This window comes from Brugia malayi, assembly GCF_000002995.4.
Source record: "Brugia malayi strain FR3 genome assembly, contig: Bm_039, whole genome shotgun sequence".
Classification (NCBI taxonomy): Eukaryota; Metazoa; Nematoda; class Chromadorea; order Rhabditida; family Onchocercidae; genus Brugia; species Brugia malayi.
The window spans coordinates 3,308-24,565 of NW_025062313.1; the positions used below are offsets into that span (position 1 = coordinate 3,308).

At 24.2% G+C, this 21,258-nt stretch overlaps 1 protein-coding gene across 1 annotated transcript; it reads left to right on the top strand.

Moving 5' to 3' along the window:
* Window positions 1-10,358: 10,358 nt before the first annotated feature.
* Bm17176 (Uncharacterized protein) lies at window positions 10,359-11,567 on the top strand (the record flags this gene model as incomplete). The annotated part of the gene is made up of 4 exons (XM_043082958.1): window positions 10,359-10,484; window positions 10,730-10,942; window positions 11,044-11,265; window positions 11,400-11,567. 4 exons carry the CDS (start codon window positions 10,359-10,361, stop codon window positions 11,565-11,567), a joined length of 729 nt encoding a protein of 242 aa, XP_042938892.1.
* Window positions 11,568-21,258: the final 9,691 nt, after the last annotated feature.

Below are 21,258 nucleotides of genomic sequence, written 5' to 3' on the forward strand. Positions count from 1 at the left end.
AAACAATTATAAGTCATCGTCTGTAATCTCAAATCTTGCTCATTCTTGAACAGCAATGCTTTCTGAAACAAATTCATAGACTTAATGATATATGAATACTAATCTTAATTCTTCCTCCCCTCAAATTCACTTTAGCCTTTTACAAAAGCCCATATTATTTTCAAACCTAATTGACTATGTTACGTGCATTGTACCAGTGCTGGTCCTATATTGTGTTGTCATTTTATAGTTTAAATATTAAAATACGCTTTTGTAATTAAGTTTTGCGCAAAAAATCATCGGCAAAATAAATAAAACTTTCAACTAATCATGATTTTAATTCAATTTAAGAATTTAAATTAAATTTAAATTCAAATTTAAATTTTGAATTTTTAAAAATTTAAAATTTGTTATAGTTTTCTTACATTAGACAAGGAAATTGGTTCCAATTTATCAATTTTAATTCTAGTTAAGTGCCAAAACTACTAAAAAAAGCTTATTTTGAAATTAATTGACTATGTTACGTGCATTGTACCAGTGCTGGTCGTATATTGCGTTGTCATTTTATAGTTTAAATATTAAAATACGCTTTTGTAATTAAGTTTTGCGCATAAATTTATCAGCAAAATTAATAAAACTTTCAATTAATCATGATTTTAATTCAATTTAAGAATTTAAATTAATTTAAATTCTAATTTAAATTTCGAATTTTTTAAAATTTTAAAATTTGTTATAGTTTTCTTGCATTAAACAAGGAAATTGGTTCTAATTTACCAATTTTAATTTTAATTAAGTGCCAAAACTACTAAAAAAAAGCTTATTTTGAACTTAATTGACTATGTTACGTGCGTTGTACCAGAGCTGGTTATATATTGTATTGTCATTTTATAGTTTAAATATTAAAATACGCTTTTGTAATTAAGTTTTACGCAAAAAATCATCGGCTAAATCATGCGGATCATCAGGTTTTTGAATTGCTGTAGCGTACTGATATAGCATTCTTGCTCATTTTTTTGCTCTAGTGAAATTAGTAAAATAATGTAATTGTCCTATTATTTAATCAGTTCATTGGTATCTTAAATTAGTGTTTCTCATCTAAAATCTAGAAAAATCTTTTATAAATGAAGCAGTGTATAAGAAAAAATGAATTTCAAATATTAATGAAACTGTTCAAAAAAAAAAAAGAAACGAGAACAATCAATATTACTATGAAATGCCGAGCCAGAAGTTATCGTTTTGCGATCTATGACCATGTCATTACTTCAACTACTTGATCCGCGCTATAAATCTGCACAATTCTTAGTCTTCAATAATTAAAAGCAATAAATAGCGAAGAAATGACAAAATATGTTCCATATAAATATCCAACTATGTGTTCTCTTCGCTTGCCTTTAATTGCAATTTAAAACAATCTGTTGTGAATATCGTTTATTTAACCCATCAATTTAGCAAACTTTATGTATTATTTAACTTTGTTCTAATCAACTTTTTTCTGCTGCAAACATAATATAGTTAATGATCTATCCATCAATCTGATTGCAGTGAATTTATCATAATAGAGAAAGCGAAAGCATTATTCACTGAGCCATTCTCAGTGCAATGCAAATATTTTCCAGAAATTTCTAGCCAAAACTTTATCCAAATAACGAAAAATGTTTTGGATTGCAGTTTTTTTCTAATTTTTCAACTTTCCTTTTAACGCATTTGTCCATCTTGTCTAGTTTGAATGATTTGCTAATATCCTGAAATGCAATTAGCACAGAAAGCTCGTTTTTTTTTTTTTTTTATCGGTACAGAAAACTTTTGTTTTTATTTTTAATTACATGAAATAAGGCAGGTTTGTAAGTGGTTTGTAATTGGTTTGTAGGTGGTTTGTAATTGTTTGTAAGTGGTTTGTAATTGGTTGTGAAGTGGTTTGTAATTGGTTTGTAAGTGGTTTGTAATTGGTTTGTGAGTGGTTTGTAGGTGGTTTGTAATTGGTTTGTAGGTGGTTTGTAATTGGTTTGTAATTGGTTTGTAGGTGTTTGTAATTGGTTTGTAAGTGGTTTGTAATTGGTTTGTAAGTGGTTTGTAATTGGTTTGTAATTGGTTTGTAAGTGGTTTGTAATTGGTTTGTGAGTGGTTTGTAATTGGTTTGTAAGTGGTTTGTAATTGGTTTGTGAGTGGTTTGTAATTGGTTAAGTGGTTTGTAATTGGTTTGTAGGTGGTTTGTAATTGGTTTGTGAGTGGTTTGTAATTGGTTTGTAAGTGGTTTGTAATTGGTTTGTAAGTGGTTTGTAATTGGTTTGCGGTTGGTTTGTAATTGTTTGTAAGTGGTTGTAATTGGTTTGTAGTGGTTTGTAATTGGTTTGTAGGTGGTTTGTAATTGGTTTGTAGGTGGTTTGTAATTGGTTTGTAAGTGGTTTGTAATTGGTTTGTAATTGGTTTGCGGTTGGTTTGTAAATGGTTTGTAGCTAGTAACTAAAGCAAGAAGATGTTTATTGTTGCTTTGTTATAATGGTTTGTCATCAAGCACCTCGGTCTCGGTCTTTACCTCTTTTCTAAGATTTAAATTAATATACTAAAAGGATATGCTTTAATTGATTTCGGTTTTTCCATTTACGATCAAAAATTATATGTTATGTTCATTGATTTTGATTTTGTAGCTTTATCTAGCAAGTTAAGCGAGATTATTTTTGAAATTATTCACTTTATAATTCGATAATTGTTTAATTCAGTCGATTAAACTTTGTTGAACAAATACGAGTTACTGCTGTGCTAAAGAGTTTCTTCTCATTTTATGCTGCGGATTTATTAATTTTAAATTAAAAAAAAAAAAAAGAAAAAACTTGTAATATGATTCAAGGCAGAAAGATTCAGTGTTAAAGAGAAAGTATTTTTAAAATGAAAATAGCTAGGTAGGGCAAAAAAGTAATTTTATTATTTACTATTTTTTTTCTTTGTTTTTTCAAGCATAAACAATTTCAATTCAAAACATTAGTAGATGATTCCAGCTAGTATTAAACTTGAGTTTGGCATTTGTGGTTGGATGCTTATAATTGTGGCATATGTTGCCGTCTTATTAGCGCTACCATTTTCAGCTTGTGTTTGTTTCAAATTTTAATTGGTTTTAAGGTTTCAAATTTAATTGGTTACTGATTTCTTACAATTAAAAAATTTTTTTGATGATTTTTAAAGAAGATTTTAAAATAGATGAGAATAAGATTAAAAGTAGAAGGTAAAAAGAGAGATAGCGAAAAAGAAAAGTAACGAGAGATAAAAAATAATTTTTGAAAAACTTAAAATTTTGATCGAATTTTTCTCTACTTTATCATTTATGAATTTTTTTTGTACATATGATTAACATAATAAGTAGTATTTCAGTGAAATTATTTCAGGTTGTACAAGAATATGAGTGAGCAGTGATATTTCGTTTGGGAAAATTAATGACTGGTAAAGCTCGAGGACCTGGATTATTATTTTTTTTTTCTAGAAAAATTTTTATTTTTTTAAATTTATATTTGCACTCGGAAATATTTTATAAAATTTTTGTATGCTTTTTATAGGCTTATTTTTTATTTTGCCATGCATTGATTGCTACAGGAAAGTGGATTTACGTTTCGTATCATTTGATGTACCACCACACGAGGTATTTTTTTTACTTATTTATTTTAATTTTATTATAATAATTTACTTCCTTTTTTCTTTCATTTAATTCATAACTCAAAAAGATTTGTATGTGTTTAATTATGTTTAATTGAGTCACTTGCATAACAATGTAATAATTTATTGATAGCATTAATGTTAGATTAAATTTTTCATCAAACAAAGCATATCTTTTCTTAATAGCATTACCTATCTTTTAATTGAATTCCTTTTTATAATCATTTATCAAAAATGTTGAAATTTCAACAATTTTTTCATTTTTTTCAAATTAAAAAAATTTTTTTTTTTTCATCTTATAAAATAACAATAAAATGTAGATTTTTTCATGCGATTCGGTGACAGTAGCTGTAAATGCAGTCATATATTTCCGTATTTCGAATGTCACTGTATCCGTGACAAATGTTGAGGATGCTGGTCGTTCCACTAAATTATTGGTACAAACAACATTTAGAAATATACTTGGTACAAAAAATTTTAGCTGAAATGGTCAGCGATCGAGAAGCTATTTTTATGCAAATGCAAGTAAGTTATTTATTCATTTAAATATGAAAATAAAAGAAAATCATTTTTACTAGTAAAATCTATTAATCGAATGCTAAAAGTTGAAAATTTGAAATAAAATATGATTTTTTTGCACTAAAACAAAAACATGATAACAGTTGAATTTTAAGAATAAAATAGTGATTTGTTTAATTTAATCGATAAGTTTGATTGTTAATAATTGAGTGGTTTTAATTTTTGTTGGTTTGTAATTGGTTTGTAGATGGTTTGTGAGTCGTTTATAAGTAGCTTGCAATTGGTTTATAAGTGGTAACTAAAACAAGAATATGTTTATTGTTGCCTTGTAAATGGTTTGTTATCATTCAAGTATTGTTGCAAGGACATATTAAAGCTTCTGGAATATTGCCCACTAATATCTTCAAAAAAAAACATCCTTCATTCACTAAAAATTAATTATACAAAAGCTACAAAAGAAAATTAAGAAAGAATAAGATGTACCCATATTTATAAATAAAACTAACCCGACATCCACCCCTAATACACCTAAACGAAATATAATAGGCTAGATATATATAATAGCCACAAATAAGCATTAACAAAAAAGATAGTCAAGAAGAAAAATAAAAAAAAAAACCTTCTTTACCTTCCTTCTTCAATAATTTAAGACCATCAAATAACGCTTGAAAAACTCCAGAGTAACCAACTTTATTAGGTCCAATACGATACTGTATTCCACCCAACAAATGACGTCCTATTAAAGTTAAAAAAGCAACAGTCTGTAAAATAGAAATAATTATAAAAAAAATACCAATATAATAAAAAACAAACAAAGTGAAGTCCAAAGAATTTACAATTCTCTAATCTAATATAAACTAATACTTTTAAACATAGAGACAAGTTTCCTTACCTCTACCATACTACAACTTACGCCCCTGTAGACCATTGACGGATGGTTTGTACCACTTTGTTTATTAAATTCATTAATATCTAAAAATAAATAAATAATTCAGAAAAAATTTAACAATAGTAACACACGATTATAAATCTATAAGCCAAATATATATCTGTTTAAAATGACAAAACATAAAGCATTACAAATAAAATAAAAGCTAATGTGCCAAAAAGATTTACTAAAAAAAAGGGTTCTTCATAAGTTCCAAAGAAAATCCAAAGTCAGTCAATATTTTTTCGGTTTAAATAAAACTTTACTCCCGAATTAATTAATTTTGATTACCTGGGTACTAATCCAGTTCAAAAACCAAATTTTAATTGTCTCTTCAAATAATAAAAAAAAAAAAAAAAAAAAAAAAAAAAACTAAAACCCTTTACAAAAATAACATAAAAATAAAAAGATTAAGAGTCAAAAATTCTAAATTTAAAATAATCTTTCAAATATGGTAAAACCTCGAAAATATGAGTCTCACAGACTTAAAAATTATCATACCACATTAAAAGAATCTTTAACCTACTAATCAACAATTAGTTATACAAAAATAATACTTAAAATTCCTACTAGCTTAAAACCAGCCGCGCTTAAAACGAATACACACTAAAAAGCCCTAGTGCATAAAAATCTTAGCATTGCAAATCAACACTAATAATTTTATAATATATACACATATAGGATAATTTATTTATTAAGAATGAAGTAGTTGGTTTATTAAATAAATACAATTCTATAACATTAAAGTTATAATACTCTAAGAATTGTATTTAATTTAGTAATTGTTAATAGAATAATTACTAATATTTGGTAATAATTATATTGAAAAAGAAAAATATAAATAAAGTAAAAAAAAAAATATAAAAATAACAAAAAATTATCATTGAAAATAAGCCCTAAAAAATAACAAAATAAAATAGATATCTTACAAATAAAAATTAAGAGCCTCAAACATATAATAAACAAAACATAATACCTCACATTCATTCTGAAAAACGCCAATAATCAATGGATATATCGTATGCTTGAGTATGATATCAATTAAAATTATGCAATTTAACAGGAAAAAAAATTAATAACAAGAAAAAAAAAAAACACCAATTAATACATGACTCCCATGCAATCCAGTGCCAATATAAAAAATTCTACCATAAATTCTATCATTCATAACAAAGCAATTATGAGTGCATTTAAAAAATTGGAAACATTAAAAAAAATGCATCAATAAAAATACACAACAATAAAAAATTCTCACATTTATCCATATTTAAACACAAATATCGTCGAGAAAATTTTAAAATGGACTATGCATTGACTATGCATTATCAAAAATAAACTAGTTATACCATTAATACCAAGATAATCTGGAGATAAAATACCCACAGGAGATCAAATTCCCCCTAACCAAGCTAAAAGATATAAAGAAGAATCTAAAGAAGTCCGAAAAATAGAAAAAAATAAAGTCAATTCAATAAATAAAAATTACCGAAATCTTTGATCAAATATTCGATAATCATAAAAAGAATATTGTCCATAAAAAGAAAAAAGAATATTAATATCTTCTAAAAAAACATCCTTTATCCATACACATAAAAGATACAAAAAACAAATAAAAAAGAATAGAAACTACTAAAAAAAGCTTATTTTGAACTTAATTGACTATGTTACGTGCATTGTACCAGTGCTGGTCGTATATTGCGTTTTCATTTTATAGTTTAAATATTAAAATACGCTTTGTAATTAAGTTTTGCGCATAAATTTATCAGCAAAATTAATAAAACTTTCAATTAATCATGATTTTAAATCAATTTAAGAATTTAAATTAAATTTAAATTCAAATCTAAATTTTGAATTTTTTAAAAATTTTAAAATTTGTTATAGTTTTCTTACATTAGACAAGGAAATTGGTTCCAATTTATCAATTTTAATTTTAATTAAGTGCCAAAACTGCTAAAAAAAAGCTTGTTTTGAACCTAATTGACTATGTTACGTGCATTGTACCAGTGCTGGTCCTATATTGTGTTATCATTTTATAGTTTAAATATTAAAATACGCTTTGTAATTAAGTTTTGCCCATAAATTCATCAGCAAAATTAATAAAACTTTCAATTAATCATGATTTTAATTCAATTTAAGAATTTAAATTAAATTTAAATTCAAATTTAAATTTTGAATTTTTTAAAAATTTTAAAATTTGTTATAGTTTTCTTACACTAGACAAGGAAATTGGTTCTAATTTATCAATTCTAATTTTAATTAAGTGCCAAAACTGATAAAAAAAGCTTATTTTGAAATTAATTGACTATGTTACGTGCATTGTACCAGTGCTGGTCGTATATTGCGTTGTCATTTTATAGTTTAAATATTAAAATACGCTTTGTAATTAAGTTTTGCGCATAAACTTATCAGCAAAACTAATAAAACTTTCAATTAATCATGATTTTAATTCAATTTAAGAATTTAAATTAAATTTAAATTCAAATTTAAATTTTGAATTTTTTAAAAATTTTAAAATTTGTTATAGTTTTCTTACATTAGACAAGGAAATTGGTTCCAATTTATCAATTTCAATTTTTATTAAGTGCCAAAACTGCTAAAAAAAGCTTATTTTGAAACTAATTCACCATGTTATGTGCATTGTACCAGTGCTGGTCGTATATTGCGTTGTTATTTTATAGTTTAAATATTAAAATACGCCTTGTAATTAAGTTTTGCGCATAAATTCATCAGCAAAATTAATAAAACTTTCAATTAATCATGATTTTAATTCAATTTAAGAATTTAAATTAAATTTAAATTCAAATTTAAATTTTGAATTTTTTAAAAATTTTAAAATTTGTTATAGTTTTCTTACATTAGACAAGGAAATTGGTTCCAATTTATCAATTTTAATTTTAATTAAGTGCCAAAACTGCTAAAAAAAGCTTATTTTGAACCTAATTGACTATGTTATGTGCATTGTACCAGTGCTGGTCGTATATTGCGTTATCATTTTATAGTTTAAATATTAAAATACGCTTTTGTAATTAAGTTTTGCGCATAAATTCATCAGCAAAATTAATAAAACTTTCAATTAATCATGATTTTAATTCAATTTAAGAATTTAAATTAAATTTAAATTCAAATTTAAATTTTGAATTTTTTAAAAATTTTAAAATTTGTTATAGTTTTCTTACATTAGACAAGGAAATTGGTTCCAATTTATCAATTTCAATTTTAATTAAGTGCCAAAACTGCTAAAAAAAGCTTATTTTGAACTAATTGACTATGTTACGTGCATTGTACCAGTGCTGGTCGTATATTGCGTTGTCATTTTATAGTTTAAATATTAAAATACGCTTTTGTAATTAAGTTTTGCGCATAAATTCATCAGCAAAATTAATAAAACTTTCAATTAATCATGATTTTAATTCAATTTAAGAATTTAAATTAAATTTAAATTCAAATTTAAATTTGAATTTTTTAAAAATTTTAAAATTTGTTATAGTTTTCTTACATTAGACAAGGAAATTGGTTCCAATTTATCAATTTCAATTTTAATTAAGTGCCAAAACTGCTAAAAAAAGCTTATTTTGAATTAATTGACTATGTTACGTGCATTGTACCAGTGCTGGTCGTATATTGCGTTGTCATTTTATAGTTTAAATATTAAAATACGCTTTGTAATTAAGTTTTGCGCATAAATTCATCAGCAAAATTAATAAAACTTTCAGTTAATCATGATTTTAATTCAATTTAAGAATTTAAATTAAATTTAAGTTCAAATTTAAATTTTGAATTTTTTAAAAATTTTAAAATTTGTTATAGTTTTCTTACATTAGACAAGGAAATTGGTTCTAATTTATCAATTTTAATTTTAATTAAGTGCCAAAACTGCCAAAAAAAGCTTATTTTGAACCTAATTGACTATGTTTAAATATTAAAGTACGCTTTGTAATTAAGTTTTGTGCATAAATTCATCAGCAAAATTAATAAAACTTTCAATTAATCATGATTTTAATTCAATTTATGAATTTAAATTAAATTTAAACTCAAATTTAAATTTTGAAATTTTTGAAAATTTTAAAATTTGTTAATGTTTTCTTACATTAAACAGTGAAAATGGTTTTAAATTATCAATTTGAATTTTAATTAAGTTCCAAAACAGCTACAAATAGCAATATTTTGAACTTAATTGGTTATGTTATATGCATTGCACCAGTGCTGGTCCTATATTGTGTTGTCATTTTATAGTTTAAATATTAAAACACGCTTTTGTAATTAAGTTTTGCGCATAATTTTATCAGCAAAATTAATAAAACTTTCAATAAATCATGGTTTTAAATCAATTTAAGAATTAAAATAAAATTTTATTTCAATTTTAAATTTTGATTTTTTTAAAAATTTTAAAATTTGTAATAGTTTTGTTACATTAAACAAGGAAATTGGTTCTAAATTATCAATTTTAGCTTTAATTAAGTGCCAAAAATAGCAATATTTTGAACTTAATTGAATATTTTATATGCATTGTTTAAACATTGGAAAAGCTAATCAGTAAACCTTTCCACTTGCTATGCTTTTCATATTGCTTAACCCGTACAAAAGGGGTTAGTCGATAGATAAGATATTAGCTCTATCTATACTGAGACAGTTGAGTGTTGGTCAGAGAGAAGAGAAGAAACAGTAAGGATTTAAAAAAAATAAGATTTAGCAAGAGAAGTTAATAGAACTAGGAAAGACAAAAATATCTACATTATGGTGGATAACCTTGATATTCTATCATAATTGTATTGTTAATTATAAAGCATACAGAGATGGGCGTGTTCTCATTGATTTCTGTCAGTAGGGATAAGAGTAATGTTAACATAATACTTGGGTAAAATTTTGATCTGAGATGAGATCTCTTTTTTGTACTTATCAATACAACGATAAAAATTTTTTTTCCTGTATATATATATATGTATACATATAACTTTTACATTCTACAAGAATAAAGTTGGGCAGTAGCAATCCCATGATCATGCCCTTCTCTTTTGTGATTTTATTTGCGCATATTCTTCTTTTCATTCTTATTATTTTTCTTGTACAATTTGGCTTGATTCAAAGGATCTCCCATTTTTTTTTTTTTTTTTTTTAATGTCTTTATTGCGAACTAATAAGTATTTTTTTTCAATATCTTTATTGCGAACTAATAAGTATTTTTTTTAATATCTTTATTGCAAACTAATAAGTACTTTTTTTTTAATGACTTTATATTTTCCAGTTGAACAAAGGAATCAAAAATCTTTAGTTAGAAGCGATAATGGAAAAAATGGTGGAGGAAAAAAACAGATTTGAGATGTTGTTTACGAGTACAAAATCAAAGCTTAATGGTTTGCGAGAAGTGATAACAACTCAGTTTTCTGAAAACAACAATTGTTTCTCAAGTTTAATGCAGGTAAATCTTATCTAAAGTCTTGTATAAGTTTTGTTAATCTAGAATTTCTAAAACAAATGGACAGATAAGCCTATATTTTGTGACAGAGTTTATCAAAACAAAGTCTGAAGAAAATCAGAACTGTGCCTTCCTGTTAAAAATGCTACGTTATGTAAAAAATCTTCAGGAAGTAAATTTGAATGTTGAATATCGTTTTATTTACAATAGTACATTCATCATCATATTGTCTATAGATCGGATTTCAGAAATTGAATGAGAAATGGTCAAAGGGTTTGGATGAAATGCAAAAAATGGCGAGTAAAATGAAAATAATGCATGAGTATACAGAGAAAAACTTTAAAAGCTTGAGCGTATTATTGGATTGCTTGCATGACCGAGAAATTAAACAGTTGGAAAATAATGAAAGAGAAGGAGATACTTTCAAGAAAATATGTGAACATTGTGAAGAAGTAATGCAGGTTTGCTTCTTCTTTCGAGAAATTTTCATTGTTTTATGGAGTTTCAAAACTGTTAAATAATGTTAAGATTGTTTTTTAAGACTAATTTTTGTCAATTTTAGGAGCTAAAAAGGACGGCTCAGCATTTTCGAATCAATGAGGAAGATATAAGATATCAAAGCTCAACTTTGTTTGAGAATTTGGATTTTGGAAGTGAAATTACTGCTGCAATAATTCGTGCTGCTGAAAATTTAACAAAGGAAAACGATGAACTGAAAAATGAAAATGCAGAACTCAGGAATACGATTTTTATATTGGAAAAAGAAAACATAGATTTAAAAGAGGTAATACTTTGGATTGTAAATCCGTACATATTACAATGATAATTTCAAGCAATTCCTCTGGTGACATTATCAGATAACACTATAGAAATACTGGGTACATTGTTAGTTTTAATTTCTTTGAAAATTTTTTATAGATGAGAAAAATGTCAATTGTACAAGAGAAAAAATTTGAAGAGGTAGAACACAGATTAGACCGTTTGCGAGAAGAAAGTGAACGATTAATAAAAGCATGCTATGATGAGGATGAGGAAGTTGATGATCTTAAAAATCAGATATCAGAATGGTTGAATACAAATCACTAACTTTAAGCTGATATGATTTGCTTTAGCAATAAGAAAGTGGAAATTTTTCGCTTTTAGCTTTTGCTTTGCCCATTTTTTTTTTATTTGCTTTTCTACACCAGAAATATCATGTAGGAATGAACTGCATTGAACCCCAGCAATTGGAATCACGTAAAAAAAAAATAGTTTTACGTTACTTTTATGTCAGATAAGGGTTGGAGTAATGTTTGCTTACATGATATATAATTTGAAATAGTTTTACATTTCCGGTGTTCAATTAAGATAAGTTTTTGTATTATGGATTATTAAATTTTATTTGATACTTTTTGTAAATTATTTGAAGGTTCGCGAGATTATTTCGAATTAGATTTTAATTTGTAAAAATTTTTTTGTGCATTCTTTGATACATAGATTTATTTATTGGGATTTTATATTTGCTTCTTTGTAAATAAATGTAATTTTTCTTGCTTAATTCAGCTTTCAAACAATAAAAATCATAAAACTTGACGCATTTTCATTGTTATTATTCTGTGGTAGCAAAAGCTTAATGTTTGGCAACGAAGCGTCTAATATAAAAAAAAAAAAAAAAAAACGTACTGTTTTTTGCTGTTCAAATCAATAAAATTAGAACTAAAAATCGGTAAAATGTATTAATATTAGTTGCAAATCGAAAAAATCAAATTAAGTGAAATAAAAAATGAAATTAGAATAAGAAAAAAAGTGGTAATTATTAGAATAAGAGAAGTTATAATAAGGAGACTGTATAGAAAAATTTTTAATTCATTAGTTACAATTATAAAACATATATGTAAGCAGCAATTCAAGTAACAAAGCCGCAAAAATTTTTCCTTATTTATTAGATTATATTTTGCGTCACTTTACGTGTCGTTTTATCACTTCATTTAAATGCATGAAGCAGTTTCTCTGTTATTTATTCAAAGTGATATGTTTGCGTTATTCACTTTGCATAATATTTCGATTCAACAATTCCATGTTTTATTCTTAGCTATCTTTATTGCACTTTCATTTTCTTTTTGTTTTTTTTTTTTTTTTTTTTCCTCTGCTTCATAGTTTGTTTCATTTTCATGTCGAATCTGTTTAATATTATATAATTTTTTGTAATAAGAAAAAATTGTGTTTTTACTGCTACATCGTTATAATACATCCAAATGAAATTGAATGCAAAAAAGATTTCCTCAAATAGTCACTATTTTTTGATTTCATGGTGATACACAAATGGTCACATTTTCGAATTGTAACCTAAATTGTAACCTTTTCAAAATGTAACCTTAACAGTAAATATTTCTTGCAGCCGCACTTGCACTTGCAGTTGCAGTTGCATTGCAAGTACAATTGCATACCTGCTTGCACATACAAATATTTTAATTTAATTGATCCAATGATTGCTAATATCACTTGTCATATTATCATTTGATCAGCATTTCAAAATGATAATTGCATAAGATTTATTGTTAACAGTAAATTAGTAAAACTATGTTACCAGCATGGTGAAAGATCACGTTTGATGATGAGAAAAAGATCAGATATGTCCAAGAAAAAATTTTGTTAATGAATTTTTTGAGTTTATCACCAGTCCAAAAATTTTATGAGTTTATTACCACGTCACTCTTTAATTAATTCCATTGCTTTAATAAGAAAAAAGTGATCAACTGGGAAATTTGAACAATTTGCAGCACATAAATGATAAGTAGAATTAGTTTTTATGTTAAAATGAAATTGCAAATAATGAAGTTTTTTTTTTTTTTTTTTTTTGTATATTTTTATGCAAAAAATAAATTAATAAAAATTGTTGCATGGAAAAAGATTGTGGCCAAGCAGAAGGTGAAAGTAATCTGACATCTGTTCTATTTTAATTTTGTGACTTTATTGATATATTAAAACGTTTTCAAAAAAATTCTTGTCTTATTAATAAAAATTGATATTAATTCAAAGATTTGGGAAACTTTTATTTTATGAATTAATTTCTTATAAAAAAGAAAAAAAACAAACAACAACAATAACTTCAGATGGGTCAAAAACAAACTATTGGGAAAGGAAGAGGAAAAGAAGAAAGTTAACCATTGAAGATTATTCTCCAACCTTCCTATTACGGAGAACTTTACAAGAGATCAATTTTTTCTATTGTTTTTTCAAAAAAAAAATTAAATCGGCCAACAAAACTCATTTTTCCAAAATGAAGTTATTTTTTTTACCTAAATTTTACACCATTTTATTTTGTTACTAAAGCCGATTTTGAAGTAATACACTATTCAAAATGTTGTAGGTGCATACCTCAACAATCTGAAAAAATTTCGTAGGTGAAATTTCACATTCTGCTCGGTCAGTCAGCTCTATGAGTAATTGATACATTTTTTTAAACTTTTTCTAATTGATACATCTAGAAAATTTGATCATAGTTGTTATCCATGCAAAATTTCAGGATATGAAAATTTAATAAGTGAAAAAGTAAAGCAAATATTTCATAAATAAATTAGAACGTTCCCGCGGGTAACAATTCGAAAATGTGATCATTTGTGCATCACCATAAAATTAAATTTCTATAAAAATAATGACTATTTGAGGAAATTTTTTTTACATTCAATTTCATTTGAATGTATTATAACGATGTAGCAGTAAAATCACAACTTTTTCTGACAAAAAATTATATAATATTAAACAGATTCGATATGAAAATGGAAGAAAGTATGTAGCAAAGGAAAAAATAAAAAGAAAATGAAACGAAGATTGCTAAGAATAAAACATGGAATTGTTGAATCGAAATTATGCTAAAGTGAATAATGCAAATATATCATTTTGAATAAATAACAGAGAAACTGCTTCATGCACTTTTAAATGAAGCGATGTGCGACACGTAAAGTGACGTAAAATATAATCTAATTCAAAACATCCATGTGAATCAATCAATCAACATATGTCAAATAAATTTGTGTTTATGGTAATATAAACTCTGGCCAAAATTATTAAACAATTCCTGAAACTTGTTCCTGAAATTTCCTAAAAAGACAAAGGAAGATCTGATCAAAAGGAAGACAAAACGATAAATCAAGTACCAAAGTAATATTCTCATTAATATTCTCAATATGAAACTATCTAGCCATTAGATATATCGCACCTTCAGCATAAGAAAGCTATGTCAGCGAAAATTATTAGAAAATAAATTTAGAATAATTCCGACCATTTTTAATATTCGGAAATCTTCAATTAGTATCTATGTGCGCACTTTCTGGAAATCCTATACTACAAACAAAATGACACTGCCAGAATATGGAAAAAAAGGAAGAGATATGACCAATGAGCACTATATTCGGAATAAATTCATATAAACATGAAAGCAAAGTAGCTAACAGAAAAAAAAAAAAAAAAAAAAACAATTATAAATGAACACTAACATAAAAAAAAAAAATCGAAATCAAAATGCATAAATTAGCATTTACAATATTTTCTGTATAAAAAAAAGAAAAAATTTCCACCAATAAGAGCAATGATTGTATCATTTTGTTTTTTATAATATAAAGCAGCAAACAGCAAATTTTATCCTAAAAAAATCCCCGAAAAAAAAAAAAAAAAAAACAATTATAAGTCATCGTCTGTAATCTCAAATCTTGCTCATTCTTGAACAGCAATGCTTTCTGAAACAAATTCATAGACTTAATGATATATGAATACTAATCTTAATTCTTCCTCCCCCTCAAATTCACTTTAGCCTTTTACAAAAGCCCATATTATTTTCAAACCTAATTGACTATGTTACGTGCATTGTACCAGTGCTGGTCCTATATTGTGTTGTCATTTTATAGTTTAAATATTAAAATACGCTTTTGTAATTAAGTTTTGCGCATAAATTCATCAGCAAAATTAATAAAACTTTCAATTAATCATGATTTTAATTCAATTTAAGAATTTAAATTAAATTTAAATTCAAATTTAAATTTTGAATTTTTTAAAAATTTTAAAATTTGTTATAGTTTTCTTACATTAGACAAGGAAATTGGTTCCAATTTATCAATTTAATTTTAATTAAGTGCCAAAACTGCTAAAAAAAGCTTATTTTGAACCTTAATTTACTATGTTATGTGCATTGTACCAGTGCTGGTCGTATATTGCGTTGTCATTTTATAGTTTAAATATTAAAATACGCTTTTGTAATTAAGTTTTGCGCATAAATTCATCAGCAAAATTAATAAAACTTTCAATTAATCATGATTTTAATTCAATTTAAGAATTTAAATTAAATTTAAATTCAAATTTAAATTTTGAATTTTTTAAAAATTTTAAAATTTGTTATAGTTTTCTTACATTAGACAAGGAAATTGGTTCCAATTTATCAATTTCAATTTTAATTAAGTGCCAAAACTGCTAAAAAAGCTTATTTTGAACCTAATTTACTATGTTATGTGCATTGTACCAGTGCTGGTCGTATATTGCGTTGTTATTTTATAGTTTAAATATTAAAATACGCTTTTGTAATTAAGTTTTGCGCATAAATTCATCAGCAAAATTAATAAAACTTTCAATTAATCATGATTTTAATTCAATTTAAGAATTTAAATTAAATTTAAATTCAAATTTAAATTTTGAATTTTTTAAAAATTTTAAAATTTGTTATAGTTTTCTTACATTAGACAAGGAAATTGGTTCCAATTTATCAATTTAATTTTAATTAAGTGCCAAAACTGCTAAAAAAAGCTTATTTTGAACCTAATTTACTATGTTATGTGCATTGTACCAGTGCTGGTCGTATATTGCGTTGTCATTTTATAGTTTAAATATTAAAATACGCTTTTGTAATTAAGTTTTGCGCATAAATTCATCAGCAAAATTAATAAAACTTTCAATTAATCATGATTTTAATTCAATTTAAGAATTTAAATTAAATTTAAATTCAAATTTAAATTTTGAATTTTTTAAAAATTTTAAAATTTGTTATAGTTTTCTTACATTAGACAAGGAAATTGGTTCTAATTTATCAATTTCAATTTTAATTAAGTGCCAAAACTGACTAAAAAAAGCTTATTTTGAACCTAATTGACTATGTTATGTGCATTGTACCAGTGCTGGTCGTATATTGCGTTGTCATTTTATAGTTTAAATATTAAAATACGCTTTTGTAATTAAGTTTTGCGCATAAATTCATCAGCAAAATTAATAAAACTTTCAATTAATCATGATTTTAATTCAATTTAAGAATTTAAATTAAATTTAAATTCAAATTTAAATTTTGAATTTTTTAAAAATTTTAAAATTTGTTATAGTTTTCTTACATTAGACAAGGAAATTGGTTCTAATTTATCAATTTTAATTCTAGTTAAGTGCCAAAACTACTAAAAAAAGCTTATTTTGAAATTAATTGACTATGTTACGTGCATTGTACCAGTGCTGGTCGTATATTGCGTTGTCATTTTATAGTTTAAATATTAAAATACGCTTTTGTAATTAAGTTTTGCGCATAAATTCATCAGCAAAATTAATAAAACTTTCAATTAATCATGATTTTAATTCAATTTAAGAATTTAAATTAAATTTAAATTCAAATTTAAATTTTGAATTTTTTAAAAATTTTAAAATTTGTTATAGTTTTCTTACATTAGACAAGGAAATTGGTTCCAATTTATCAATTTCAATTTTAATTAAGTGCCAAAACTGCTAAAAAAGCTTATTTTGAACCTAATTTACTATGTTATGTGCATTGTACCAGTGCTGGTCGTATATTGCGTTGTTATTTTATAGTTTAAATATTAAAATACGCTTTTGTAATTAAGTTTTGCGCATAAATTCATCAGCAAAATTAATAAAACTTTCAATTAATCATGATTTTAATTCAATTTAAGAATTTAAATTAAATTTAAATTCAAATTTAAATTTTGAATTTTTTAAAAATTTTAAAATTTGTTATAGTTTTCTTACATTAGACAAGGAAATTGGTTCCAATTTATCAATTTCAATTTTAATTAAGTGCCAAAACTGCTAAAAGCTTATTTTGAACCTAATTTACTATGTTATGTGCATTGTACCAGTGCTGGTCGTATATTGCGTTGTTATTTTATAGTTTAAATATTAAAATACGCTTTTGTAATTAAGTTTTGCGCATAAATTCATCAGCAAAATTAATAAAACTTTCAATTAATCATGATTTTAATTCAATTTAAGAATTTAAATTAAATTTAAATTCAAATTTAAATTTTGAATTTTTTAAAAATTTTAAAATTTGTTATAGTTTTCTTACATTAGACAAGGAAATTGGTTCTAATTTATCAATTTTAATTCTAGTTAAGTGCCAAAACTACTAAAAAAAGCTTATTTTGAAATTAATTGACTATGTTACGTGCATTGTACCAGTGCTGGTCGTATATTGCGTTGTTATTTTATAGTTTAAATATTAAAATACGCTTTTGTAATTAAGTTTTGCGCATAAATTCATCAGCAAAATTAATAAAACTTTCAATTAATCATGATTTTAATTCAATTTAAGAATTTAAATTAAATTTAAATTCAAATTTAAATTTTGAATTTTTTAAAAATTTTAAAATTTGTTATAGTTTTCTTACATTAGACAAGGAAATTGGTTCCAATTTATCAATTTCAATTTTAATTAAGTGCCAAAACTGCTAAAAAAAGCTTATTTTGAACCTTAATTTACTATGTTATGTGCATTGTACCAGTGCTGGTCGTATATTGCGTTGTCATTTTATAGTTTAAATATTAAAATACGCTTTTGTAATTAAGTTTTGCGCATAAATTCATCAGCAAAATTAATAAAACTTTCAATTAATCATGATTTTAATTCAATTTAAGAATTTAAATTAAATTTAAATTCAAATTTAAATTTTGAATTTTTTAAAAATTTTAAAATTTGTTATAGTTTTCTTACATTAGACAAGGAAATTGGTTCCAATTTATCAATTTCAATTTTAATTAAGTGCCAAAACTGCTAAAAAAAGCTTATTTTGAACCTAATTTACTATGTTATGTGCATTGTACCAGTGCTGGTCGTATATTGCGTTGTCATTTTATAGTTTAAATATTAAAATACGCTTTTGTAATTAAGTTTTGCGCATAAATTCATCAGCAAAATTAATAAAACTTTCAATTAATCATGATTTTAATTCAATTTAAGAATTTAAATTAAATTTAAATTCAAATTTAAATTTTGAATTTTTTAAAAATTTTAAAATTTGTTATAGTTTTCTTACATTAGACAAGGAAATTGGTTCCAATTTATCAATTTCAATTTTAATTAAGTGCCAAAACTGCTAAAAAAGCTTATTTTGAACCTAATTTACTATGTTATGTGCATTGTACCAGTGCTGGTCGTATATTGCGTTGTTATTTTATAGTTTAAATATTAAAATACGCTTTTGTAATTAAGTTTTGCGCATAAATTCATCAGCAAAATTAATAAAACTTTCAATTAATCATGATTTTAATTCAATTTAAGAATTTAAATTAAATTTAAATTCAAATTTAAATTTTGAATTTTTTAAAAATTTTAAAATTTGTTATAGTTTTCTTACATTAGACAAGGAAATTGGTTCCAATTTATCAATTTCAATTTTAATTAAGTGCCAAAACTGCTAAAAAAGCTTATTTTGAACCTAATTTACTATGTTATGTGCATTGTACCAGTGCTGGTCGTATATTGCGTTGTTATTTTATAGTTTAAATATTAAAATACGCTTTTGTAATTAAGTTTTGCGCATAAATTCATCAGCAAAATTAATAAAACTTTCAATTAATCATGATTTTAATTCAATTTAAGAATTTAAATTAAATTTAAATTCAAATTTAAATTTTGAATTTTTTAAAAATTTTAAAATTTGTTATAGTTTTCTTACATTAGACAAGGAAATTGGTTCTAATTTATCAATTTTAATTCTAATTAAGTGCCAAAACTACTAAAAAAAGCTTATTTTGAAATTAATTGACTATGTTACGTGCATTGTACCAGTGCTGGTCGTATATTGCGTTGTTATTTTATAGTTTAAATATTAAAATACGCTTTGTAATTAAGTTTTGCGCATAAATTCATCAGCAAAATTAATAAAACTTTCAATTAATCATGATTTTAATTCAATTTAAGAATTTAAATTAAATTTAAATTCAAATTTAAATTTTGAATTTTTTAAAAATTTTAAAATTTGTTATAGTTTTCTTACATTAGACAAGGAAATTGGTTCTAATTTATCAATTTTAATTCTAGTTAAGTGCCAAAACTACTAAAAAAAGCTTATTTTGAAATTAATTGACTATGTTACGTGCATTGTACCAGTGCTGGTCGTATATTGCGTTGTTATTTTATAGTTTAAATATTAAAATACGCTTTTGTAATTAAGTTTTGCGCATAAATTCATCAGCAAAATTAATAAAACTTTCAATTAATCATGATTTTAATTCAATTTAAGAATTTAAATTAAATTTAAATTCAAATTTAAATTTTGAATTTTTTAAAAATTTTAAAATTTGTTATAGTTTTCTTACATTAGACAAGGAAATTGGTTCCAATTTATCAATTTCAATTTTAATTAAGTGCCAAAACTGCTAAAAAAAGCTTATTTTGAACCTTATTTACTATGTTATGTGCATTGTACCAGTGCTGGTCGTATATTGCGTTGTCATTTTATAGTTTAAATATTAAAATACGCTTTTGTAATTAAGTATTGCGCATAAATTCATCAGCAAAAATAATAAAACTTTCAATTAATCATGATTTTAATTCAATTTAAGAATTTAAATTAAATTTAAATTCAAATTTAAATTTTGAATTTTTTAAAAATTTTAAAATTTGTTATAGTTTTCTTACATTAGACAAGGAAATTGGTTCTAATTTATCATTTAATTTTTATTAAGCGCCAAAACTGCTAAAAAAAAGCTTATTTTGAACCTAATTGATTATGTTACGTGCATTGTACCAGTGCTGGTCGTATATTGCGTTGTCATTTTATGGTTTAAATATTAAAATACGCTTTTGTAATTAAGTTTTGCGCATAAATTCATCAGCAAAATTAATAAAACTTTCGAATAATTATGGTTTTAATTCAATTTATGAATTAAATTTTAATTTAAACTCAAATTTAAATTTTGAAATTTTTGAAAATTTTAAAATTTGTTAATGTTTTCTTACATTAAACAGTGAAAATGGTTTTAAATTATCAATTTTAATTTTAATTAAGTTCCAAAACAGCTACAAATAGCAATATTTTGAACTTAATTGGTTATGTTATATGCATTGCACCAGTGCTGGTCCTATATTGTGTTGTCATTTTATAGTTTAAATATTAAAACACGCTTTTGTAATTAAGTTTTGCGCATAATTTTATCAGCAAAATTAATAAAACTTTCAATAAATCATGGTTTTAAATCAATTTAAGAATTAAAATAAAATTTTATTTCAATTTTAAATTTTGATTTTTTTAAAAATTTTAAAATTTGTAATAGTTTTGTTACATTAAACAAGGAAATTGGTTCTAAATTATCAATTTTAGCTTTAATTAAGTGCCAAAAATAGCAATATTTTGAACTTAATTGAATATTTTATATGCATTGTTTAAACATTGGAAAACTTTTGAAAACCACTTGCTATGCTTTTCATATTGCTTAACCCGTACAAAAGGGGTTAGTCGATAGATAAGATATTAGCTCTATCTATACTGAGACAGTTGAGTGTTGGTCAGAGAGAAGAGAAGAAACAGTAAGG